This window comes from Plecotus auritus (genome assembly GCF_963455305.1).
Source record: "Plecotus auritus genome assembly, chromosome: 2".
NCBI classification, from domain to species: domain Eukaryota; kingdom Metazoa; phylum Chordata; class Mammalia; order Chiroptera; family Vespertilionidae; genus Plecotus; species Plecotus auritus.
In genome coordinates this window covers 1,677,411-1,703,356 of record NC_137771.1, presented here as the reverse complement: position 1 = coordinate 1,703,356, position 25,946 = coordinate 1,677,411, and the positions used below count along the sequence as shown (strand labels likewise).

The 25,946-nt window shown below is 69.2% G+C and overlaps 1 protein-coding gene across 1 annotated transcript in view; it reads left to right on the top strand.

Annotated features, from left to right (window-relative positions):
* Positions 1 to 25,946, top strand: part of MEGF6 (multiple EGF like domains 6) — a gene marked incomplete at both ends in the record, with an annotated part of 73,523 nt that overhangs the window by 5,266 nt on the left and 42,311 nt on the right. Inside the window, 2 exon segments of the mRNA XM_080655490.1 lie at positions 4,036 to 4,145; positions 12,313 to 12,417. Coding sequence (XP_080511616.1) covers positions 4,036 to 4,145; positions 12,313 to 12,417 — 215 coding nt within the window.

The following is a 25,946-nucleotide window of genomic DNA, read 5'->3' as shown; positions in this document are numbered from 1 at the left end:
AGGCGACTGGCCCCCCTCCCTCCCGGGGACCTGGGTTGGGCTGGGGGCAGTGTCTGTGGTGACTGGAGCTGGGAGGACACGGCTGCAGTTGCCCACAGGTGGAGGCAGGGGTGCGGCTGGACACCCTACAGCGTGGGGTGCCCCCTCCCCGCCCACGAGGGACATGCCCGAGGAGCCTTGGGCCCTCACCTGTCCCCAGATCTGCCTCCGTGCGTGTGCAGGTGGCGCAGTGCGTGTGCAGGTGGCGCAGTGCGTGTGCAGGTGGCGCAGTGCGTGTGCAGGTGGCGCGTGTTTACAGATAGGATGAGGTCGCCCCGGCGCACACCGCTCCCCCACAGCTCGTGGTGAGTGGGCCCCATCCTGGAAGCAGTAGAAGCCCGGGCCGTCCCGAGAGCGCAGGGCCCTGCCACGGAGCCCTGGGGCAGGCGCCATTCCTCCGGCCCTGGCCTGGGCGCCGGCAGCGGGAGCTGGGCATCCGGGGCCCCGGGGAAGGCCCCACGGTGCTGGGAGCTGCCGGGGTGCGGCCGGGAAGGGGGGTCTTTGCTCCGTGTCGGGGTTTCCTGGGACGGCTCAGGAGGGCCCACGTGCAGAGCGGCCTCCTCTTCTTGTCTCTCCGCTCGAGGACCTGGGGCTGGCTCCTGCACGTGGCAGCCCCCCCCCCCAGGGTTCCCAGAGAGCAGCCACGGGTGGGGGCAGCCGACGGTGGGCCGCCTCCACACAGGGCTGCCCCCCAGCACCCACTCCAAGTGACGGAGTCTCGCCGCTGCTGTGCCCCCCTCCCCCCACCAGGTGTCCTGTAGGGTTTCCTCAAACCAGCGCCCAGCAGGGATTTGGGGGGCCCAGCCGCCTCCCCCTGGGGGCTCCTGCGTGTCTGTGTCAGGTCCCTCCTGCGACTCCTGAGACTGAGATCACTGCCCACGCGGCGGCTCCGCACATGCCTCGTCCAGATGTCCCTCCAGCGGCCCGAGGCTGTGGCCGCCCGGGGAGGCCGCTGCTGCTGGCTCAACCCCCGCCACCCCTACCCCCACCCCCGTGCATTCTTCGGGACCCCACAGAGGCTCTGGGTCCCTGGGAAGCCCCTGAGCCCCCTGCCCCCCCTTCACCCCATCGGCCCAGACCAGCGTCCAGGCCGCCTCCTCCACGGCACTTCTAGCCCATCAGGAGCGCTTCCCCGACGAGCCTCAGCCCACACAGGCCGCCCCGGCGGAGCTCCAGGCCAGGAAAGGGCTGTCCCCTCAGTGGGGGTGCAGGAAGGAAGGAAAGAAAGAAGGAAGGGAGAGAGGAAGGAAGGAGGGAGGGAGGAAGGAAGGAGGGAGGGAGAGGGAGGGAGGGAGAGAGGGGGAAGGGGATGCTTGGGGCACAGAGCCCACATGCGGGCCTGCCACAGGCCCTTGCCCAGACCCTGCGCGCTGCGGCCGGGGGTCCGGGTGGCTGTAGGGGAGGACCGGCACCAGCCTGGCAGTCCCCTCCTCCTGTGACAGTGGCCCCTGTGGACCCCTGGTGGGGCTGGAGCCCGTGGGGTCCCCTGTGAGCTGCAGGGGAGCGAAGGGTCCACTCTCGGGGACCCTGGGGGCCGCAGGTTGACCGCCTGTCTCCCGGGGGACATCGGGGAGGGTGGCCGATGGGCCGGGTCCGCTGGGCTTCCCGATGATGCGAGGCCCTGCACGTAGCCCGGGAGAGGGATAAATATTTACGGTGGAAGGGCCCGAACGCTCGCCCTGCCAAACACTGGCCCGCTGCGGGGTCCCCGCAGGCACAGGCGGTTCCTGTCCTCCAGGCGGGACATGCAGACCGCCCCCCGCCCCCCGCCCCCCTCCACCCCCCGCCGCCGCGGGCAGCGCCCAGCCCACTTCCCAGAAGCCGTCCTGATTGTTTGTGGGGTCCCGGCCTCCGGGGCCACCGGCTCCCAGGCTCCCAGGCTGCCGAGGGCCGAGCCCAGCACCCCCGGAGTGGGTTTTGTTTCCTGGAGACACAGCAGCCCAGGCCCTCCGGCCGCTCCCGGCTCAAGGGCCCTTGACCCCGCTGGCTGTTGGCTGGTCACCTTCCTACCGACCGTGGGAGCCGGGAGGGGCACTGCCCGGAGGCTGCAGGGGGCCGGCCAGTCCCTTCCTCTCTGGTACCTCCAGTGTCTCGTCCTCCCCGCCCCCCTCCTGTCCCTCCTGCCCCCACATCTGCATGCCCAGGCCCATCATAGACCCAGGCCCCCGCTGCCAGGGGACCCGAGGGCACGGCTGAGTGCTGGGCGCCGAGTGGCTGCCGCTGCTGCTGCTGTAACAGGCGGTGACAAGCGGGCGGCTGAGACCACGGGCGCACTCGGTCCTGCAGCCGGAAGCCCCCTGACGGGTTGGGGGGGGGGGTCCCTCTGGAGGCTGGACAGGCTTCTGGTCAGTCCCCTTCCAGCTCCCGTGGCCATGGCCATCAGCCGAGGTCCTGGGCTGGTGGCTGCCTCCCGCCGGCCGCTGCTCTGTGGTCCCGTGTCTGTGCCCACTTACCCTTCTCATGAGGATCCTGGTCGTGGGACCCAGGGCCACCCTGGGCCAGTGTGGCTTCGTCTTGACTTGGTGACCCTGCCAAGGCCCTGTCTCTAGATGAGGTCACATCCCAGGTTCTGGGGGGCCTGGACTCTGGGGGTACGGCTCAGCCAGCACAAGCAGTAAGAGACGGGGTGAGGTGGGCAGGGGCAGCAGGTGAGCGGGAGGTTTTTGGGGGAGGGGACGTCGGGGTGGTGCCCAGGTGCCCACCCTCTGGAGAAGCAGGAATGGGGCTTTGTGGGTCAGCAGAGACCCTCCCAACGTCCGAGGCCCAGCTGAGGAGCAGGACCCTGGGGTGCGGGTCCAGCTGAGGAGCTGGGATATGGGACCCTGGGGTGCGGGTGCAGCTGAGGAGCTGGGATATAGGACCCTGGGGTGCGGGTGCAGCTGAGGAGCTGGGATATGGGACCCTGGGGTGCGGGTGCAGCTGAGGAGCTGGGATATGGGACCCTGGGGTGCGGGTGCAGCTGAGGAGCTGGGATATGGGACCCTGGGATATGGGGTGTGGGTGCAGTTGAGTGGGGTGCCGTGTGGGCCAGGCCCCCTCCGCCTCCCCACCTGGCCTCTGCTCCAGGTTTGTGGCCCAGGGGGTGTCCCTGGCTGGGGGTGGCCCCCCCACTGGCTGTTCCACCAAGATGCCCCGTCCCCTGGGCTGTGGGTGGCAGAGAGACTGTGCGGGGTGGGGCCGGGCAGGCTGCCTGGGGGCTGGACTTCCAGGGGCCCAGCCTGGAGCCCTCCCAGCTCCTCAGCCTTTGGGGGGCCGCACCTCCCCGTCTGAGCAGGAACCAGCCGGGGGACCGAGGCCACTCCGGCCTCCAAGCTGCCCCGCCCCCAAGCCCTCTGCCTGCTCCCCTCCGCCTGCTCCCCTCTGCCTGGCGCCGTGCACTGAACACTCGGTCCTCCTCTTACGGGGGCAGCTTCCTCCTGGCAGCCCCGTGTCCCCGCTCAGCACCCCCCTCCGCGGGTGGCGACGGGCCCCTCCCTGTGGGCCCCAGGACAGTCTGCTGTCAGCTCCTTGGGGAGCCAGCGGGCTGGGAGCCTGGGGCCGGATGGGCACCGCCACGCACGGCCCGCCAGCGCTGGCACCTGGCCCCTGGGGGCCATTTTGGAAGCCGGTCTTGCTCCTGAGCTGAGCCCTGGAGTCTGACCCCCCAGCCCTCCGAGACCGCCTTGGTGAGGCCCGAGGCCCCTCCTGGCGCCTGACACCAGCTGGAGCCGGGGCTGCGGCGCGGGGGAGGGGGCGTAGGCCACCCTGGGCCGAGCGCTGGGGCGTGCACCCGGGCCGGCCTCGGACACAGGCCTCCCACCCGCTCCCGCGTGAGATGGGCCATCGAGAGTCTGTAGTGCATGTGTGCGTGTGTGTGCGTGTGCATGTGTGTGCGTGTGTGTGTGCGCGTGTGTGTGCGTGTGTGCTCGCGTGTGTGTGTGCGTGTGGGGGGTGGTGGTGAGAGCCGGGCGCAGTGGGTGAGATGCGCCAGCGCGTCCCTCCTCCCTTCCTTTCTAGAACCGTCTACTACGCGGCCTACAGGCAGGTGTACGCCATGGAGGCCCAGCCCGTGCTCAGGTGCTGCCCGGGGTGGAGCCAGCAGCCAGGCGACCAGGGCTGCCTCTCCGGTGAGTGTCCCCCCCGTGCCACCTGCAGACACTGGACCTGCCTCGGAAGAGCCCCGTCTCCTGGGACTGCCCCCCCAGCTGCCTGGGGTGCAGCCGCCCCCATTTTCTGCACCTGGTGGGCTGTCTCCAGGGCTGTAACCCGGGGGAGGAGCTGGGACCGCCCTGCGCCCATGCTGGCCGGCGGGGAGAGCTGGGCCGCTGGGCCCCGGGGCTGGCACCATCGGGAGGGGCTCTCTGAGCCTGGTCCGGGCCCGTGTCATGTACCGCCACGCCCACATCCTGCCCCCCGGGCCCACTTTGTTCCAGAAAGGCCGGGCTGGGCACGGGGCCCTGGACTCAGGGGGCATGGCGCCCTGGCCTCAGCCCTGTCTGCCGAATGGGGTCGCTGCCTCCGGCTCCTGCACCCCCACTCCTGGCGGCCGCAGCGGTGGGGAGCCCCGTGGCCAGGTGCAGGCAGGCACCGAGACGGAGGCTCCGAGAGGTGCAGCCAGGCTGGAATCGGGGCGTCTGGGCCCAGCGGGCGGCGGGGACACCCCTGCTTCGTGGAAGGGCGGGGCCCGCGGCCGAGGCGGGTGCAGGAGGCTGTCTGGCCTCACCAGCGTCCCCTCGGGAGAGGCCAGCCTGACGTCTGGTGGCCCCTGAACTGACATGGCATCCCCATGCCGTGAGGGGCTGGGGTCCCGGCTCCCCACGTCCAGGGCTTCGCTGGGTGATGGGATGGGACCCGGGCTTTAGGGGTCGTGTCGCCGCCCGTCCTCCGGCCGCGGGTCCCTCCCTCCTCACAGAAACCGGGGTGAAGAGACCTGAGGTGAACTGCAGGGGAGGGGGGAGGAGAGGAGGGGTGTTTTCTCAGGAGAGGAAATGAATGATTCTCTCCGGAAGGGAGTGAGGAGAGAGGAGAGGGCGGAGGGACGGCGGTGGACGCTGGCCAGCTGCCCTGGGGGGCGTCCCGCCCCTCCGCCGCCCTCTGTCCGGTCTGAGCCCCGCTGATGTGCGCAGCCTCGGGCTGGCGTCTGGGAGAACAAAGGGGGCTGTTGAGTGGGTGCCGGGCAGACATCAAAGCCGGGTCCCCCTTTCCGCTCTGCTGGGGGCTCCTCAGGCCTCCACGTTGCGCTAGCAAGCGTGACACAGTAATGGGGGCTGTGTCCCCAGGCTGAGTGGGGGAGGCTGGGCCTGTCCCCCCGGAAGGGACAAGGTGCGGGACGCGGCGGGCTCCTGGGCTGGGGGAGGGGACAGCGCAGGCCCTGGCGTGCCCAGCAGCCCCGGTTATGTCTGGTTTCTCCCGGGTCTTGGAGTGACCATCCCCGGGTTGGGTGGGAGGAGCAGCCGGGCCAAGGGCTGGCCAGACCCCGGGAGGCCAGCCTGCAGGGTGGGGGTGCAGGGATGGGGGTGTAGACATGGGGTGCAGAGGTAGGGGTGCAAGGGTGGGGATGAAGGGGTGGGGATACAGGAGTGGGGGTGCAGGGTGGGGATAAAGGGGTAGGATCCAGGGTGGGAGTGCGGGGGTGAGCGTGTAGACATGGGGTGCAGAGGTGGGGATGCAGGAATGGGGCTGCAGGGTGGGGGTGCAGGGGTGGGGAGAAAGGGGTGGGGATCCAGGAGTGGGGGTGCAGAGGTGTGGGTGTAGGAGCGGGGATGCAGGTTTTGGCAGGTGGGGCCTGAACCCCCTGAGGATGGCAGAACCTGAGGCTCCTCATCCCGGGTGGGGCCTGGGCTGGCACCCCCTCCCCAGGGCAGCCTGGCCTCCCAGAGGTGAGAGCTGGGCTGGGGTGTGGGGCAATGGGGGGTCTCAGTCACTAGACCTGCCCTTGGGGGTCCAGGTTGTCACATCGGCCAGGAGACATGGGACAGGGTCCCCAGGGACAGGATCCCACGGGACAGGGTCCCCACGGGACAGGGTCCCCAGGGACAGGATCCCCAGGGACAGGGTCCCCACGGGACAGGGTCCCCAGGGACAGGGTCCCCACGGGACAGGACCCCCAGGGACAGGGTCCCCAGGGACAGGGTCCCCACGTTACAGGGTCCCCACGGGACAGGGTCCCCAGGGACAGGGTCCCCAGGGACAGGGTCCACACGTGTTTCCGGAACTTGAAGCGTTGGCCTTCTGGGTTGGTTGTCTAAAACCCATGTTTAGGGCAGGATTTACTGGTCCACGCATTTGGCTTCCATCTGTCTGTCTCAGGGACCCGGGAAAAGCCCCTGTGTCCTCATGTCGGGGGGCCACGGGGGCGGGCTGGGCAGGAGCCAGATCTTGCCCTGGGTGGGTGCGCCCCCGGGGTCCCGGGTGGGGTCGCAGCAGCGCAGCGGCTGGGTCTGCGAGGAGCACGTGCCGAGGCCCCGGAGCTGTTCCGCTGACGCTCTCCGCTGCGCCTCAGAAGGCGACGGAGGGACGGTTGAGCGACGGTCAGGTGACAGTGTCACTGGCTGCTTCACTTTGTCTCCGAGGAAACGAAGTCCTGGAAGATCCCCAGGAAGCTCAGCTCCAGTGAGAAGCCTCGAGGCCCCGACGGCACGTCCTGCGGTCACCGAGTCCGTGTGGCCCACGCAGCTGCAGAGACAGGGGCTGCTTCCGAGGGGACATCGCACACACGGGCACGTCGGGGCGCCGGGCGCGACTCCGTTACCTGCTGGGCTCCGAAGTCCTGGACGGAGACTGGAATGACAGCGACAGGAACATCGCAAGAAGGAAGGAAGTAGAGGACGCTGGGAAGAGTCTTGGTAAATACCGATCGGATCTCACCGCTTCCCCACAGGAGCGCACGCCGCGAGGAAGCACAGACATCTCCGCTGTCACTGGGGGCTGGGAACGGCGTCCGATGAAACGTCACCCTGCGTGACAGCGAGGCAGGTGACCCGTTCTGTGTGGGAGAGAGCGTGAGGAGTCACCAAGGTGTGGATCTCTCCCGCGTCCTCCGTGGGACAAGCTTCAGGCTCGGACCGAGCAGGACATGGGACAAGCAAATGCATGCGGGAGCGTAATTTCTACTTAAAAAAAAATTTTTTTTTGTACTGATGTCAGAGAAGAAGGGAGAGGGAGAGAGAGAGAAACATCAGTGATGAGAATCATCCATCGCTGCCTCCTGCACGCCCCCTACTGGGGAGGGAGCCCGCAACCTGGGCCTGTGCCCTGACCGGGAATCGAACCGTGAGCTCGACCCCGGAGCCACGCCGGCCGGGCCGTTTCTGCTCTTCCACTCGGGACCCGGCCTCCTGAGAACCCGCAGGACATGCTGCTGCCAGAGCGGATGCTGGTCCGTGGGCACCCTCCCCTCCCTCGGCCACGTGGGCACGCGTGTGAGTGACAGCGAAGGCGTGGACTGCCGTGGGCTGGCGGCTGATTCGTCGTTGTCCTGTAGGACACAGCTCGGTTCCGTGGGCGCTGCTTCATTCTTCCTCCCTCCCTCGTCCCCTCGTCAGTGTTGGCTCTGCCGCCGAGCGCTGGGCGCAGAGGGGCCGCGGGCAGTGCCTGCCGGGGGGGCCGCGTCTCATGGTGAGGCAGGCTGCTGGCCGACACCGGGGTTGGGACGCGGAGCCCAGGGCCGCGGGGGCATCTGTGGGGCGTGGAGGTGAGGGCGGGAGCGGGCGTGGAGCTCAGGGCCGCGGGGGCATCTGTGGGCGTGGAGGTGAGGGCGGGAGCGGGCGTGGAGCAGGGCAGGGGGACGGGGGGCGGGAGCAGAGGGGGACGGTCAGTGCCGGCCGCTGGCGGGGGTCTGGGAGCGTGGGCAGCGCACGGGCCTTCCTGGAGCTGCCCCTCTGCTGGGAGTGGCCTTCCCGCCGTGAGCCAGCCCCGGCCGCCCGCTCTCGGGCTCCAATTCCCTCGCCGGCCTGAGTACGCAGGTGCAGGAGCGCGCCGCTGCCCCGGCTGGGGGTCTGGTGGCTGCTTTGGCCCCTCCTGGCTGCCGTGCCTACGGGCATCAGGGCTCCGGGTTTTCTGGGCTCCGGGTCAGGGTTTCCTGGGCTCAGGGTCAGGGTTCGCTGGGCCCCGGGTCAGGGTGTCCTGGGCTCAGGGTCAGGGTTCGCTGGGCCCCGGGTCAGGGTTCGCTGGGCCCCGGGTCAGGGTGTCCTGGGCTCAGGGTCAGGGTTCGCTGGGCCCCGGGTCAGGGTTCGCTGGGCCCCGGGTAAGGGTGTCCTGGGCCCCGGGTCAGGGTTTCCTGGGCCCCGGGTCAGGGTGTCCTGGGCCCCGGGTCAGGGTGTCCTGGGCCCCGGGTCAGGGTGTCCTGGGCCCCGGGTCAGGGTTTCCTGGGCCCCGGGTCAGGGTGTCCTGGGCCCCGGGTCAGGGTGTCCTGGGCCCCGGGTCAGGGTTCGCTGGGCCCCGGGTCAGGGTTCGCTGGGCCCCGGGTCAGGGTGTCCTGGGCTCCGGGTCAGGGTTCGCTGGGCCCCGGGTCAGGGTGTCCTGGGCTCCGGGTCAGGGTTCGCTGGGCCCCGGGTCAGGGTTCGCTGGGCCCCGGGTCAGGGTTCGCTGGGCCCCGGGTCAGGGTTCGCTGGGCTCCGGGTCAGGGTGTCCTGGGCTCCGGGTCGGGGTGTCCTGGGCTCCGGGTCGGGGTGTCCTGGGCTCCGGGTCGGGGTGTCCTGGGCCCCGGGTCGGGGTTCGCTGGGCCCCGGGTCGGGGTGTCCTGGGCCCCGGGTCGGGGTGTCCTGGGCCCCGGGTCGGGGTTCGCTGGGCCCCGGGTCGGGGTGTCCTGGGCCCCGGGTCGGGGTGTCCTGGGCCCCGGGTCGGGGTGTCCTGGGCCCCGGGTCGGGGTGTCCTGGGCCCCGGGTCGGGGTGTCCTGGGCCCCGGGTCGGGGTGTCCTGGGCCCCGGGTCGGGGTGTCCTGGGCCCCGGGTCGGGGTGTCCTGGGCTCCGGGTCAGGGTGTCCTGGGCTCCGGGTCAGGGTTCGCTGGGCTCCGGGTCAGGGTTCGCTGGGCTCCGGGTCAGGGTTCGCTGGGCTCCGGGTCAGGGTTCGCTGGGCTCCGGGTCAGGGTGTCCTGGGCTCCGGGTCAGGGTGTCCTGGGCTCCGGGTCAGGGTTCGCTGGGCTCCGGGTCAGGGTTCGCTGGGCTCCGGGTCAGGGTTCGCTGGTCTCCGGGTCAGGGTTCGCTGGGCTCCGGGTCAGGGTGTCCTGGGCTCCGGGTCAGGGTGTCCTGGGCTCCGGGTCAGGGTTCGCTGGGCCCCGGGTCAGGGTGTCCTGGGCCCCGGGTCAGGGTTCGCTGGGCTCCGGGTCAGGGTTTCCTGGGCCCCGGGTCAGGGTGTCCTGGGCCCCGGGTCAGGGTTCGCTGGGCTCCGGGTCAGGGTGTCCTGGGCTCCGGGTCAGGGTTCGCTGGGCTCCGGGTCAGGGTCAGGGTTCGCTGGGCTCCGGGTCAGGGTTTGTTGGGCTCCGGGTCAGGTTTCCCTGGGCTCCGGGTCAGGGTGTCCTGGGCTCCGGGTCGGGGTTCGCTGTGCCTGAGGCTGGTGCAGAGGATGTGAGGCAGGCGAAGGGCCCCCACTGGGACTGGCACTGCCTTGCGCAGCCCCCGGGGGGCTGGGTCAGCGGTCTCTGCCTCCACCCTCCCAGCTCTTACCCTCTGCCCCTCCCCTCGCCTCTCCATCATCCCTCCAGCCCTTCCAGAACCTTCTCTCTGCCCAAGGCCAGGCCCTCCGTGGTAGTCAGGCTGGGGCAGGTGGGGTGACCCAGGAGCAGCTGACACCCGCTGCCCGTCCCCCTGCACCTGCCACGTGGGGCTTCCTGCGTCCGCGGGACCGGAGACGCAGGCGCGTGCTGATGTTTAGCTCATTCATCCCCTCACTCCGGTGCTGCCTGTGCAGGACGGAGGAGGCCTGGAGCCCGGGGAGAGAATGGCAGGAAGCGCGCAATGGCGTCGGGATTCCTCTGAGACGCCCTCGGCAGCACGGCGACCGGGAGGTGACCCGAGAGGAAAAGCGCTGGCCGGCGGCCGTGGTGTGGCGCCCTGTGCCTCGCGCCCACGCTCTGGGGGCACCTGGGCGCCGGCCCTCTGCTGTTGGGGTTCACGTTTCCCTGCTCAGCGGATCTCTGATCGCCACCTCCATCCCAGCTGGCTAACAGATTTTTAAAAACATGTTTTTATTGACTTCAGGGAGAAAGGGAGAGGGAGAGAGAGAAACATCAATGAGGAGAGCGAATCACCGATCGGCTGCCTCCTGCACGCCCCCCACTGGGGATCGAGCTGCAACCCGGGCAGGTGCCCTGACCGGGAATCGAACTGTGACCTCCTGGTTCCTAGGTCGATGCTCCACCACGGAGCCACGCTGACGAGGCTGGATAACAGACTTTGCCTGGACCCTCACGATGTTCCAGCCAGAGTAGCCCTGGGTCCCGGCTCCCGCTCCTCGAAGAACCAGGGGGGACAGCTGTACCCCCAGGCCCCGCACGCAGACCCTGGGATGGACCCAGCCCTAACGCTCCGGGCGGCTGGGCTCAGTCCATGCAGGAGGCTGCGGAAGGGAGGCCGCGGGGAGGGAGAGGTGCCGGGAGCCGGCTCCAGGGGTGCGAGCAGCCCTGGGAAAGGAAGGGATCTGCCGTCCAGGAAGCACTCCGGCAGCACAGCTAGGCAGTTCCCGTTGCAGGACTTCTCAGAGCCTTTATTGTGCTAATGAGCACGGATTCCTGAGACAGACGGGGCCGTGTTTTCCAAGCGAATTCTTTGAAGAGAAAGGAACGAGGAAGACACAATAAGACAGTGTCCCTAAAGCACCGGCCCAGGTGATGCCTGTGGCAGACGTCCACGGGGGGCTGCGGTGCCGGGCGCCGCGCTCAGGGTGGGAGGGCGGCCGTGAGCGGAGACCAGCACCCCCTGTTCTCATGGCCTCCTGTCCTATGGGAGGGGGCAGGAAGGGGGAGGAGGGATAAATGGCATGCCAGTCCGTGGGAAATTGTATGGAGAAAGGTGAGTGATGGGGCGTGCGGTGCTGGCCCCGTGGGGCCTGCCTCCTGTGCAGGGCACGCGTGGCCCGTGTGACTGGGGCGGCGGGCCGTGCACATGCCTGGGGAAGGGGTCCCGGCGGAGCGAGTGGCCGGTGTGAGGCCGCAGGCGCCTGGGAGGGGCTGTGCGGTCTCGGCCGGAGCCCCCGGACGCAGCCCATCCACCGGGCCTGTGGCCTCTTTGGCACCAGCGTCACCAGCTCGGTTCTCCCTGCCCCGGCGGCCCGCGGGAAGGAGCGGCCAGGAGGCCGCCCTCCGCCTTCCTGCCTCTGCGTTCGCTTTTCCTTTTCCGTTCTGGACCCGTCCTCCCCGCCCCCGTGTGGGAACTGGCAGAGCTGGCGCGCCCACACGTGTGGGCTCACACTCACGCTGGCAGCCCCGCCGCCCGCACCTTCCTGGTCTGGGCACGGCTTTGTGCGTCTCCGCTCTCCTTTCCGTCGGGGTGGGCCTGCTGCCCTGAGCATCCTCGTCTGCATCCCGGCTCCTGCCTTCCCAGAGCTTCTAAATGACTCACGGGCAGCCTTGCCTGCTGTTTAGTTCATTCATTCCCTCACTCATTCATTCATTCACTCACTCATTCATTCACTCACTCATTCATTCATTTCCTCATTCATTCACTCACTCATTTATTCACTCATCCATTCACTCATTCATTCACTCATTCACTTGCTCATTCATTCATTCCCTCCCTCATTCATTCCCTCCCTCGTTCATTCATTTCCTCACTCATTCATTCACTGACTCATTTATTCACTCATCCATTCACTCATTCATTCATTTATTCGCTCATTCATTTATTCATTCACTCACTCAGTCACTCATCCAACAACATTTATCCCGCACCTTCTAAGTGTCGCTGAGGAACTTGGTGGTGATGAAGGTGGGGTAGGTGGCTGCTCTCAGAGCCTGTGGCTTGAGGGGGCGTGAAACGAGCTGTTGCCCCCCTAAGTGCTTTGGTCCGTCGGGAGGTGCTGTGGTGGGAAGCCACCCAGAGGGTCCACTGAACCTTGACCACATGCGGCCATGGGCGGGGGGGGGGCGGACAGTGTGTGAGCCAGGACAGCAGAGCTGGGACCAGTGACTTCCCAGGTTTGGGGGCTCAGCCCTCAGGGGTGGTCCCGGCTGCAGTGGGGGGAGGCCTGGGTCCCTCCCACGCCTGAACCCTCTCCCCAGGGTGGGCTTCCTGGTGGGAGGGCCCCCGGGACTGGGTCCCGGCAGGCGGGCTCACGGGCCTGCTCTCCTCTCTCCACAGCCGAGTGCGGCGCCGGCCTCTGTGTTAACGGTGGCAGCTGTGTGCCCGGCTCAGCCCCGCTGTGCCGCTGCCCCCCGGGCTTCCAGGGCGCCCGCTGCCAGTTCGGTGAGTGCAGCCTCCGCCGGGCTCCGGGGCTCAGGCCGTGGGCGGGCGGGGGCACAGTGTGGGCAAGACCCTGGATGGCTGTCATTCTCCAATGCCCCCCCCCCCCGCCCCGCAGCCCACCCGGGGTTGTGGGAGGAGGGGTGACTCTGAGACGCCTCTGCACCCCATAACTTAGGGCCCCCCTGTTCGACCGTGCCCTGGCAGGTGGGACAGCAGGTGCAGAGACGGGCAGGGACTGCGGGGTCGCCGGGCGGGTCAGGACGGGCCTGGCCCAGGGTCTCTGAGCTGCCTACTTGCCTCGCCGGAGCTCCGTGTTGGAGTGGGGGGGGGCCCGGGGGTCCTACCTGGGCAATGGCTGGAAAAATCAGCATTTGGGGAAATGCTGGCGGGCGCTCGGGTGCGGACGGGCTTAAAGCGAGCGCGCGGGGCGACGGCATTTTTGTCAGGAGCGCACGCCGCGTGGAAAACTGTCCACCGCGTCCCTGCGCGCACCCACGTGGCCTCCGGGGCTGGGGCGGGGCTGGCGCGGGGCTGGCTTCCTCGGCCGCTATCCGCAGGGGCGGCCAGTTCGCTCTTGGGTCCCGTGGGAACGGGGCGCAGAGCCCCCGCCTGCCACCCCCACAGCCCACACTCCGGCCGGTTTCCGGGGCTTTGAACTTGCTTCTGACAGCCTGGGGCTCCTTCCGGGTGGACGGCGGGCAGACATCCTGAGAGGAGCCCCCACACTCCGGACGCCCAGCAGGCAACCGGGGGGATCAGGAAATTGTGGGGAGCGGGAGGTCCCCCGCCTGAGGAGGGGAGCCCTCCACTGTGGCTGTTCCTGCGTGTTCACAAGCGGTGCCCGCCCCCAGCGCCCGGCTGAGGGCGGGGGTCCCGGGAGGTGCTGGGCCCAAGTGCTGGGAGGAGCCGGCAGCCCGGGGTGCCCACGACTGTTGGAAAGGGGGGCGACTGTTGGAAAGGGGGTGGGTGGGGCCGCTCTGATGGCTCCCGGAGGTTCTGTTCTGAGCTGGGCTCGGTGTCCGGGGGTGGAGTGGGGGGTGGGGGGGTGGGTGATGGCCTCAGCCAGGCCTCCCAGTGGTTGAGTCCCCCAGCACCCCCAGCGGGGCAGGCTGGGGCCCGGCGGGTGGGGGCCTGGCCACCCACTCAGGCTGTCGGTCTGTCCGTCTGTCGGTCTGTCGGTCTGTCGGGCTGGCATTGGGGTGGCAGGTGGGGAAGTGCTGTGAGGCCTCCGCTCCTTCCTGCTGCTGGACTTGGGTTTCACGGGAAGCACGGCCCTGGGCGGGCCGGGACCTGGGCTGAGGCTGCGGGGCCCTGCGGGGGGCGGCGTGGAGGAGGTGGCTCCGGAGCGCGGCCTGCCCTTGGTCACGTCCTCTGAGAAGCGGCAGGGACAGCCCAGAGCCCGGCTCCACCCTAGGTCCCCTCCTCGCCTGCTGACCAGGAGCCCAGCTCTGAGCCACAAGGGCCCGAGCTGCCCTGTGGGGTGAGGGCAGGTGCGGGAGGGGGTGCGGGCACCGTGTGGGGGTCAGGCCCCGCAGGGCAGCCCCTTCCTCTGTCCTCCGGCAGCCCGGCCCCTCCGTCCTGGCCTGGCCGCCGGCGGCTGGGGAATTAACTAACCCCTGACGATAATTGATTCCAGTTTTGAAAGTAAAAACCATGTTTTTTTCTGGTTCCCCAATTCTCTCACTTGAACAAAAGTGAGGGGGGGGAGGGGGATCTGCTAGTCGGTGGTGGTGAGCAGAGGGGGAGGGAGCCCCGGAAGAGCCTTGGCCCCCTCCCAGGCCCCCCCTTCCAGAGGGCCTGCCTCCAGGCTCTGCGCCACCTCCCCCCTCCCACCTCCCAGCCGAGGGCTTTCTGCCCGAGCACGAGGGGCCTGTGTGGGCGGCTTGGAGATGGGGGTGCGGGGTGGAGGTGGGGGTGTGGGTGGCTTGGAGATGGGGGTGCGGGGTGGAGGTGGGGGTGTGGGGTGGAGGTGGGGGTGTGGGTGGCTTGGAGATGGGGGTGCGGGGTGGAGGTAGGGGTGCAGGGTGGAGGTGGGGGTGTGGGGTGGAGGTGGGGGTGTGGGCGGCTTGGAGATGGGGGTGCGGGGTGGAGGTGGGGGTGTGGGGTGGAGGTGGGGGTGTGGGTGGCTTGGAGATGGGGGTGCGGGGTGGAGGTGGGGGTGTGGGGTGGAGGTGGGGGTGTGGGTGGCTTGGAGATTGGGGTGCGGGGTGGAGGTAGGGGTGCAGGGTGGAGGTGGGGGTGTGGGGTGGAGGTGGTGTGGGTGGCTTGGAGATGGTGCGGGGTGGAGGTGGGGGTGCGGGGGGTGCAGGGTGGAGGTAGGGTGCAGGGTGCGGGGTGGAGGTGGGGGTGTGGGGTGGAAGTGGGGTGTGGGGCGGAGGTGGGGTGCGGGGCGGAGGTGGGGTGCGGGGCGGAGGTGGGGGTGCGGGGCGGAGGTGGGGTGTGGGGTGGAGGTGGGGGTGTGGAGTGGAGGTGGGGATGGGGACGGCTTGGAGATGGGGGTGCGGGGTGGAGGTGGGGTGCGGGTTGGAGGTGGGGGTGCGGGCGGGTGCAGGGTGGAGGTGGGGTGCAGGGTGCGGGGTGGAGGTGGGGGTGCGGGATGGAAGTGGGGTGCAGGGTGGAGGTGGGGTGCGGGGCGGAGGTGGGGGTGCGGGGCGGAGGTGGGGGTGCGGGGCGGAGGTGGGGGTGCGGGGTGGAGGTGGGGTGCGGGTGCAGGGGGGGGGAGGGAGACACTGGGAGTGGGAGCCGCGAGCAGGAGGTGGCCAGTCCTGGCTGAGCCCCTGGCTTTGGCTCAGGGCGACCCTGTTTCTAACCCGGGTCGCTGGTGACGGAGGAGGCAGGGCCCGGGCGCTGAGGGTGCAGCCCTTGGCCCCTCGCCCGGCCAGGCCTGGGCGCTGCTGCTCGTCTGGGAGCCCCGCCCTGGGCACCACCCGCCTGGGGCTGGCTCTCCGTTCCCGGGGGGGCACTCGCCAGGCCCCTCGCTCCCTTCTGCTCTGCTCCCCGCCCGAGTGGGCAGGGTGGCCGCGGGCTTTGCACACGCCCCATCGGCTGCACTGCACCCCTCCTTTGAGGACAGACCCTCAATCTCCCGGGGTGGAGACCTCCGGGGGGTTGAATGGGGGGAGAGGGTGGCTTTGACGCCAACAACAGGCACCCCTATCGTGACAGGCACCCCCATCGAGGCAGGCACCCCCATCGAGGCAGGCACCCCCATTGAGGCAGGCACCCCCTGACCCTCGGGCCTCAGCCTGCCCTGCCCATGATGGCGCTGGCACACCAGGCTGCTCGGGCCTCTCCTGGGCTCTGACTGGCCTCGGTCCTGGGGGGCGGGGCGGGGTTTGCAGACAGTCTGCTCCCCGCTGGGGTTGGGGAAGTGGGGGCACAGTCCACAGCAGAGCCCAGCTGCTTTCCCAGCTCAGGGAGCGAGCGGCTGGCCCGAGGGGCATTCGTGTGGCTGTGAATCGTTTAATTACCAGGTTCGCCCCCCCCCCCCCCCCCGCATCCACAAAGGCGCCTCTGTCTTCTGGGGTGACCTGTGCCGGCTGCTCTGCGCACAGTGGGGCCGCGAGCCCCTCCCAGCGCTGGCCCTTTGAGGACAATCGGGGCAGGAGGCAGGCCGTCCGGGCGTGCAGGGCTGCGGCTCACCCTCCCTGCCCCCCGCCACCGGCTGGGCGTCTGGTGGTGGGCGTCTCCCATGCCCCTGCCCTCTGGGGCCTGCTGTCCAGGCAGGATTGAGGCTCAGGGTCAGAGGGCACGGCCCCACCCGCCCCTGGGCTGCCCCTGGCTAGAGGCCCCGCCCTCTGTGTGGTCTGAAAGGATCCTGTGACCTGTGACCCTGCCCTTGGCCACCCGTCCTGCACCACCTGCACCCCCCTTCCCAGACTCTGGGTGAAAGGCCTCTCTGGCCCCAAGGGCACCCCGGTGGCTGGGAGCTCGTCCCGTGGACCACGTGGGGACACCGATCCCCGACACGGCTGAGTTCCGGGGTCAGTGTTGGCAGGCAGGGCCGGCCCCCGGGCAGGGCGGGTGCTGGGGGACGCTGCGCTGGGGTGGGGGAGCCCGGGTGGTGTCTGGGGGGTCCGTGCTGCCCAGGTTCCCCGTGCGGGTCCCCAGACTGCCTCCACGGACACAGGTGGACGGGCAGCGACATGTCCTCGGGCCCCTGGCGGAGTGGACCAGGCGGCTGCCCACTTGCCAAGAAGCGGCGGTGCCCGAATTGACAGCCCGGAGCCTCGCTGGACGTGGCGCTTTCTGCTCTCAGCGGAGGAGGGCTGGGCTGGGCCGGGCCGAGTGGAGGGGGCGGCGCTCTCCTCGCCTCCCATCCGGCCTTCCCCGCCCCTGGAGGGGCAGAGGGCAAAGCCTCATCCCGGAGGCCCCCCCCCCACCCCCTGTGCTTATGGTCCTGGTGGGTGAGCCCAGGCCGCGGACGCCCACGCCAGGCGGGGCTGGCCCACGGCCATTCCCATCAGAGTGAGGGCAGCAGAGGGGGCTGGCGGGGCCGGGGCAGCGTGGTGTGGGGAGATCCCTGCACTTGGGGACCCTGGGCCTGGCGCTGGGGGAGACCCTCATGGCCCCCGAGAAAGCGTGTGTGAAGGCAACTCGGGGGCTGAGCGAGCCTCCCTCCTGCCCCCCTGGACCGCCTTCCTGCTCCCGCCAGAGTGGGCGCCGCCTCTGTCAGACCCTCCCCTCCTCTCTCCAGAACCTGCCCCCCCCCCGGGGGTCCCCCTGTGGCTGGCGCGCACCCTGCCCGGCCCTGGCAGGGGGAGTGTCGGGGACTTAGTGCAGCAGCAGCCAGGGCGGGCTGTGGGGCTGCCTCTGCATTCCTGGGCAGTTCCTGCGGGGTGACCCTGCCCTCCGGCCTCGGCCCCAGGGAGGTGAGCGCTGGCCACCCAGAGCCTCGCTGGCGGCAGAGTCCAGGGGATGTGCTGCTGGCCCGCTTTCAGGGTTCCTGGGGCTGTTTTCAGGGTTCCGGGCCACGCCTGTCTCCCCTCCCAGCAGGGTGATTAACGAGGGTCTGTGCGGAGGGAGCCCTGGTCCCGGCCTCCAGGCTGCATTCCAGAGCAGCCGCCCTGCCCGGGCCAGGCGGCCAGGCGGGCCTGGGCAGCATCACGGAGCCAGGCCCGCTGATAACAGGGCGGGCGGGCGGCGGGGGCGGAGGGGTCGGCCAGGCTGTGACTGTGGGGGCTGCTGCAGCTGGTCAGTCTCCGGGCCAGCATCTGCTTCCCTGGGAGCCAGGAGCAGCGGGGGGACGTCACCCCACCATTTGGGGCAGGACACAGTGAGCTTCAGTTTGGGGTTCCACGGTGCGGCCCTCCAAGGCAGGCCCGGGTCACAGGTCTCAGGAGAGAGGGCACTTGCCCAGGCCCTTCCCCGTGTGCTCCGGGACCCAGGGGTTCTGCTGTTTGAATGAGTGAGTGGATGAACGAACGAATGAATGCCATGTGGCCGGCTCACTCACACACCTGCTGGCCCCCAGTTCACCTGCCTCCCTCCGCCTCTCAGGCCAGAGCCAGCTGACGGTGCCTCTCGGGCTCCCCTCCCCCCATGCCCTGCCTGCCCTTCCAGAGCTTTCCAAGCCCCAGGAAGGCTCTGGGAGCACAGCCACAGGCAGGTTAGGCCTCACAGACCCCTCCTGGCAGGCTCCTGCCCCAACCCCAGCCCCACCTGCCTCCCTTGCCTGCAAGGTCAGGACTCAGGACGGGGCACTGGCTCCCCCTGGTGGCGGTGAGAGGCCGGAGCAGGTGCAGGGGGCTGCCTGGGATTTAATGTCAGTGGTGACCGCCAGGGACAGAGGGGCAGGCTCCCCGCCCCCCCCCCATCTCCTAACCGGCTCCTGACGCCAGTCCAGCCGGCAACGCCCGGTGTCACGGCTGAGGCCTGAGGGACACAGGTGGGAACGAGAGGATGAGAACCTGATGGGGTCCCAGGGCAAGGATGGGGAAGGGGTGGTCTGGGTGTGCACCATACTCGTTCATTTACTCACTCATTCGTGGAGCCGTCCGTCTATCCCTGTGCCCTGACTGTGGGCCCTGGAGGGGGCAGTAACCAGGGCCTGGAGGGGGCAGTAACCAGGGCCTGGAGGGGGCAGTAACCAGGGCCTGGAGGGGGCAGTAACCAGCGCCTGGCCTGGCCTGGCTGGGGCAGTCGCTCCGTGGGGTGGCTCTGTGCTCCTCTACAGTCACCTAAACCTGTCCCCGAGGCCACAGCTCCGGGTGCCTGCACGGACCTGCGCTGTGGCTTTAAGTGATCGAGAGAGAGACAGGCGTGGACCAGGGTTCGGGCAGGCGGCACAGGCCACCAGGGGAGGAGCAGGGGAGCCGTCTGTGTGCCCACACATGCCCTTTGCTCTGCAGGGGCCCTGGCTGGGCTCCCTTCCCGGCGAGGCAGGGGTTGAGCTGATGAGCAGAGCGGGAGGCCTCTGGGAAGTGCCCCGTGTGGGCCGGGGGAGAAGGGGTACAGGTGAGAGCAGGCCAGAGGAGGGCAGAAGTCGGGGCGCATCAGGATGTTTCCCAGAGGGCTCTTCTAGCCGTGTCCTGGGGGCTCGCGGGAAAAGAAGCCAACAACCCCTGGGTGAGTCCTGGGAGGGGCAAGCTGCTCGCCTCGCCTGTGACCTTGCCCGCTCAGGAGCCAGCCCGGGGGGGGGGGGGGCGGTGTGCCAGGGGCTCCTGGCAGGTCAGGGCTTAGCTGGCCAGAGTGCACGTGTGTCCAGCCTGGCTTTTACCCCGGGAGCACGGGCGTCAGCAGGGCATCGATCAAGGTGTTGGAGCTCAGCTCAGTGCTCTCATCTAGGGCACAGAGACATGCACGCATGCACGGACACACACATCTGTGTACGCAGGCACACATGCTCACACATGCACAATACACACGTCTACACTGGTGCACACATGCACAGGGTGCTCATGCACACTCATGCTCATGCATGCAATGCACACACATTTGCACACATGCACAATATACGCACACACTCGTGTGCACATGCACAAACTCATGCACATGATGCACAGCATGCACACATGTGCACATGCTTGTGCACACAACACACATGCACATGCACATGTATGCACACATATACCTAGTGTACACATGCACACCCACGTACGCACACACATAAGCATGCATGCACATGCACGCACACAGAAGCGATGGGCTGAGTGTACGAGCCCTTCCCAAGCTACCCCCCCAGCGTGGGGCGCTGGCCCCCGGCTGCAGCCGTCTGCCGAGCCAGAGCTGAAGCGTCCCAGGAGCGAGGCCTCGGAGGGGGAGCGGAGACCTGGACATCGGGGAACCGAGGAATGTTCTTGGCTCCTCCTGGGCCTTGTGCATTTCGTCTGTTTTCGGGAAACACATGGAAAAAGCCCCATTTCCACATTTTTGGAGGCTGATTTGTATAAACAGACCTGATAACGTTCAGAGCACACAGAAACTCCGTCCGCGGGCAGGGAAGCGCGTCTCACGCCCTGGCCCGTGTGTCCCGCCCCCGCTCTCAGGCCCCGTCCGCTCTCTGAGCCGCCGTGGTTCGTGGCGCACTCGGCGGAGGGCAGCCGCGGGGCGGTCATGGTGGCGGGTGGCCTGGGGCAGGTCCCCAGGGTCTTCACCTCTACAGGGACCGCGTCAGTCACCGGCGGCAGGCAGGTGTCCGTGTGACGGGCTGCGAGCCCTTGGCCTCGGCGGCTTCAGCCCTGACGGTGCTGTCACCACCGTGCGGTGCTGGGGGCGTGGGCCTGGGCGGACGTGAGCGGCTCTTCTGGTGCTGCCCTGGGTGCTCCGCCTTCAGTGCCACCTGCATGCCCGCTGCCGCTGGGGTCTGCTCGGGCACCTTCGGGCCCCTCGCCTCCGATGGCCTGAACCCCTGGTGATGCCTGGCCCCCCCATAGCCCCGGGGCTTTGGCAATGCGGGTGGCACCCTCTGCTCAAGGCCTGACTCTTTCTGTCGTCGTCCGGGGTACAGCCCGGGGCTGGGACCCCCTCCCGTCTGAAGGCGGTGCCCTGCCGGGGGCTGTTCCTTTCTGGCCCCCCGCCCCCCCCCCCCCCCACCGCCTGCCACAGACAAGGGCCATTCAGCAGGTGCTTCCTGAAAACGTGAAACTTCACTCGACCCCAGGCCACCTCTGTGCCTGTCCCTGGGGCTCGGGGGGACCCAGAGCGGACCCCTGCCCTGTGGAGCCCTGGGTGTGGGCCTGGCCCCTGTGGGCTCCTCCTGGAGGGGTGCGCCGGGGGACCTGGGAAATCCAGAGAGGGTGATGCCTGTCCCACGGTTTCTAGGCGACCCACTCTTGGTTTCCATGGTTGCCCCGGAAACCACAGATGGGGAGGGGTTGCCGGGACCCTGGGAAAGCCGTGGGAACCGCCCAGCCTCCTTAGTCACGTGCCGAGGGAAGGAAGCCGTCGGCGGAGGCTGCGTGTGGTGCGGCTCCCGCCTCAGAACCTGCTGGTGGCAAAGGCAGAGCTTTGGAGGCGGTGGGAGTGGGCGGGGTGCCCAGGTGGGCGCAGAGGGCGGTCAGGGCCGTGACCTACTCCGTAGGACATCACGGTGGTGGAGATGGGTCTGGCCAAGAGGCCCCGCAGGGACGTGGGCTGTGCTGGACACGTCAGAACTGCCCACGTGGGTGCTGGTGAGGGGAGGGGGGTGGTGCGGGGCTCACAGAACCCCACTTTGTGCTCAGATTCCATAACCCTGACGCTGCTCTAAGAAACAGAATCCGTGAATTCAAAACGAGACGAAATGAAACTTTGCAGCCGCACAGCCTGGGGGGCGGCCTGGCCTGACCCCCTCCCCAGGCGCCTCCCGGCCGGCTCGGGGCGGCCTCCCTGCCCTCCTGGCTTTGGTGCCATGTGGCTCGGTGCTCGGTGCCTTCAGCGTCATTTCCTTTGTCTCCGGGGTCACGCGCTCCGTGCTCTCCATCTCTGCCTCCACCCCTCCCCCAAACCTCCCCGCGATTTCCAGTCGCCACCTTTGCAAGCGTTAGGCAGCTGATGTGTGAACCTCTGAGGAGCCTGAGGCCTCTGGAAGGCAGCCCCTCCAAGGGGTGCTCCAGGCGGCTCCCTGGCTTCCTTCTCCGCCAGGCCAGTTTCTGGGGCGGCCACCAGGGGGCGCTGTTGCGCTAGCACAGCTCGGCGCGTTCCCGTTGGATGGACAGGAAAGGCGTGCCCTTCAGACAGCGCTGAGGTCCGAGGGAGAAAGGCTCGCTTACCCAGCCCGACGGTAAACCCTGAGCTTTCGGAGCCCGTACCCCCGGGGTGGCGCTGCAAAGCCTTCTTCGTGTGCGGAGGGTCCACGGGACTTCTTCCGATGGCCAGCTGCCCGCGGTACCCGGCACGGGCCTGGCCTTCAGAGCGGCGGGGAGCGCAGCCTATAACCTACACACCCGCCTGGGCTGCCCACCCCGCCCTCTCCCACCCCAATCTCGTGGAGCGGAGCGGCCTCTGAGCCCGTCTGAGCGGACTCAGCCGCTGGACTCTCCACGAGGCCTCCCGGATGCACCTGCTGTGCTTCCTCCCCGGACCGCCCACCTCCGCTTTGCTGCTCGGCTCCCTCGCCCCCATCGGTGGGCTTCCCCTCCCTGCCTGACCCCTGGGGCCCTCGCAGGGGGGCTGGGCGCCTGTCGGCACTCTGCAGAGGGGGTGGGTCCCAGGGCTGCATGGAATGTGCTGGCTGCCGGGGCGGGGCTCTGAGCTGCAGGGGGAGAACCACGGGGGGCGCCCAGGCCTGGCAGCCCCGCCCCCTTAGAGAGTGGCTGCCCTCCCAGCAACGACCCCTCCCCGGCCCGGGGCCCGGGACACGAGGCAGCAGAACGTTTCTTTCCCGTCTTAAAGGCGATACTTCCCCGGTAGCTGCCTTGGTTTATGTCTTGCTGCCGTGACACGGCGCCGTGAGCGTGGTGCCTTCAGAGGGCGCACCTTTGTCCCCAGGGTTCTGGCAGTCCCGAGTCCACCGGGTCTCACGGGGCTCAGGCCAGCTTCGGGCAGGACCGGCTCCTTGTGGAGGCTCCTGGGGGCGCCCGGCTCCTTCCGGGGTCTAGAGGCGCACACATGCCTCGGCTCGTGGCCCCGTCCTCGTGCTCAAAGCCAGCGCGGCGGCCTCTCTGACCCTTGACCCTGCCCATGTCGTGTCTTCTCTCTCGGACTTCGCCTCTCCCGCCTTCCTCGCCCCCTTGGGAGGCCCTGTGGTGACACTGGGCCCGCCCACTTCACCGGGACACTCTCCCCTCGGCCAGCTCCGCTGCTCTGCTAACCTGATGCCCCTGGCCCCGGAGGGACATCGCCCCGGGCCCGGGGTTAGGATGTGAGCTTCCGGGGCCAGCGTGCTGCCGGCCACAGTAACCGAATGTGGGGGGACAGGGAAAAGGGCTGCAGCCTCGCCCCAGCCCAGCGGGACTGCAGGCAACGCGAACTCGGTGTCCCCAGTGTCCCCGGGCCAAACCCAGGTGGGGGCCTGCTCCATCCTGAGCTCCAGGGGCCTCCCGCCTCCTCCCTGCAGGGTCCCGGGCTGCGGCCGCGTCGCACCAGCCCTACACCCAGGCCTGACGGTGGGCAGGAGGGGGACCCAGCTGTGCTCGGAGGCCCCCCACACCCTCACTCGGCTCCCCCTCCTGCCCGCCATCAGGAGCTGCCGGGAGCCGGTGGGTGACCCCCGAGAGAGGCCGCAGGTGCCCTTCCTCACGGCTCTCCGCCGCCCCTGCCGGCTCTGGCTGTGGGAGGAGGTAACTGCACATCTAACGCCGTCCAGTGCGTGGTCCTGGGCCTGCCAGTCGCCATGGCAACCTCCTCAAAGGCGTGTGACATTTCCTACCTCAAGGAGCTCATGGTGGTCTCTTTGGACCAAGGTCGAGGAGTTCAGTCTGGGACCCGGGCAGCTGGCTTCACACACAGCTCCAGGTTACCCCACGGCCTGTCCCGGGAACCGGTGGGCGTGGGGGGCCAAGCAGGGACCCACGGGGTGTCCCATCGGCACAGCGGGAATCACGCCACGCCCGGGTGGGATGGGGACCCTGGGATCCTGTCGTCCTGGGGACAGAGCGGGCGGGAGACCCGGTGGTCGCGGTGGGTTCCTGGACGGGGTGGGGGGGTGGGGTGGGGGGTAGTTTCCCGAGTTGGGGGGTGCGGGCGCTCCTCCTGAAGGCTGTTTGCCGCCGGGGGCGGGGCTGGGCCCTGGCTGCGCCTCCTGCTGCCCCACTTGGCAGGTGCCCCTGGGAGCGGAAGCTCAGCGTTGGCCCGAGAGCCTGGAGGCTTCTGGGACAAGCCGAGGCGGGTGCCACCTGGCAGTGCCGTGAAGGAGAGCGTGGGGTGATGGGGGGGTGCTCCGTGTGCCCCGAGGGGTCCCAGCGTGTCCCTGACGGCCCCGCAGCCGCGGAGGGAGAGTGGGTAGGGGCTGGGCCCTGGGCTGGGCTGCTTCGGGCTGTCATTTCTGACCTGAATGGGATTAAATGCCGAGGGGCGCGGTGCTCTCCTGGGGGTCCCGCCGGCCCTGCCGCCTTCGGGGTGCCTTCCTCACCCTTCCTCACCCGTCTCAGAGATGGGAAACTGAGGCCAGAGGCGTTGACAATGGCCGTGTTCGCCCAGCAGCCGAGGAGCCGAGCAGCTGGGACCCTACCCCTGCTTTCGGGCGCTGCCTCACCTGGGGAGCAGAGTGAGGGTGTGGGGGGGGCCTCCGAGCACAGCTTGGTCCCCCTCCTGCCCGTCAGGCCTGGGTGTAGGGCTGGTGCGATGCCCCGCAGCCCGGGACCCTGCAGGGAGGAGGCGGGAGGCCCCTGGAGCTCAGGATGGAGTAGGCCCCCACTTGGGTTCGGCCCGGGGACACTGGGGACACTGAGTTTGCACTCTGGCGTCCAGAACCGAGAGGACAGGTCTCTGCTGTCGGAGCGCCGGGACTATGGTGCTGTCAGCGCCCGGACACGGCCCCTCCCGCTGTGCCAGGACCCGCCTGCCCTCGCCGACTCCAGGGCATTTCTGCCCCCTGGTCAGAGCCCAGGCCCTTCTGCTCCTTGGCCCTGACCCGGCCAGGGGCCCAGGGACCGCGCCTGCGCTGGGCCCACCCGTGCTCTGCCTACCCCCCCCCCCCACGTCCCCGCCCGAGCAGCTGGTCCCCCGGGGCACCCTCTCTTGCGCCGGCTGACCCAAGTGCTTCCCGCCTGGCGTGTCTCGTGTTTCTTGTCTGACCCCTGGGGTGCCTGCCCCCAGGCTGGCTCGGAGCCCCCACAAGGGCCCCATCTTACCTGTCAGGGCTGGAACCCCTGCCCACGACATGCAGGGCGTGTGGGAAGGGGTGACGCAGGTGGGGCGGCGGTGACAGAGCAGGCCCCGACCCGTCCTGGCGGGGGTGCCCGGGCATGGAGCCTGCAGAGCGAGCTCGCACGGGCCGGGTGTCCCGCTCCCCCGCGGAAGGGGGGGTGGCCGGTCTGGGGGTGGAACATTCCTGGGGAGATAGCCAGCCCTGGGAGGGGGTTCCCCACCTCGGTGCCATCTTCCGGCCCCCTCTTCCCAGACCGGGGCTGCCCGCTCCTCTCTGGGGAGACCCCGTTGCAAGCCCCTGAAGGCTCGGGGCCCTTGTGAAGCCCCAGCGTGGGCAGACCCGCCCCCGTTCCTGCCGCTCCCACTCCTTGTCTGCAGAGGCCTGTGCGGCCGCCAGCGAGCTGTCTGTCGCCCTTGGCTGCGATGCTGGGCAGCCAGCCCTGCCTGCCTGGGCGACACCGGCTGTGGGCGGGACTCGGCTCCCCACAGGCCGGGCCTTTGTCTACTTATTCATTATTATTTAAAAATATATCTTTTCACCAGTGTCAGAGGGGAAGGGAGAGAGAGAGAAACATCAGCGATGAGAGAATCATGCCCCCAACTGGGGATCGAGCCCGCAACCCGGGCACGTGCCCTGACCGGGAATCGAACGGTGACCTCCCGGGTCATAGGTCAATGCTCAAGCCACGCCGGCTGGGCACAGGCAGGGCCTTGAAATCCGGGCTCCTGACGGGTAGCCCACAGCCTGGGAGGGCGTGCGGGATGGGGTGACCGTCCCCACAGGCCCGGTCAGCAAGGCCTGGCATACCCCTGCCCACGGGCTTGGCGACCTTGCTGCGTGTCCCAGCCTCCGTTCCGCAGTGAGCCTTCCCCACCCTCACGGGCAGGTGGGGACCCGGGCCGAGCCCCGTGTGCCCCTCCCCCGCCTCTACTTACTGACTCCCAGCAGCGGGGAGGTGGCGGGGGTGCAGGACAGGTGGCCTGGGGAGAGGGCTCGCCGAGGGCCGTGTTCCCACCACCCCACCTCTCTCCTGAGGCCCTGCCGTGGGGTGTTTGCTCAGATGGGTGGGCTGGTACCCACACTGAGGATGGCACGGACCGGCGGTGGGCAGACCAGACCCCCGGGCTCAGCCGGCCGGCGTGTTGTGGCCGTCCGTCCCCACCCCGGGCCCAGGGCCCAGGGGGAGGTGCTGTGAGCCGCGTGGCAGCCTCCACGCAGGGCAGCTGGGAGGTCGCGTGGGCTGGGGCCCGCCCACCTCCCGGCCTGCCCTCCTGGCTGCCCCGCCGAGTGGACGGAACGG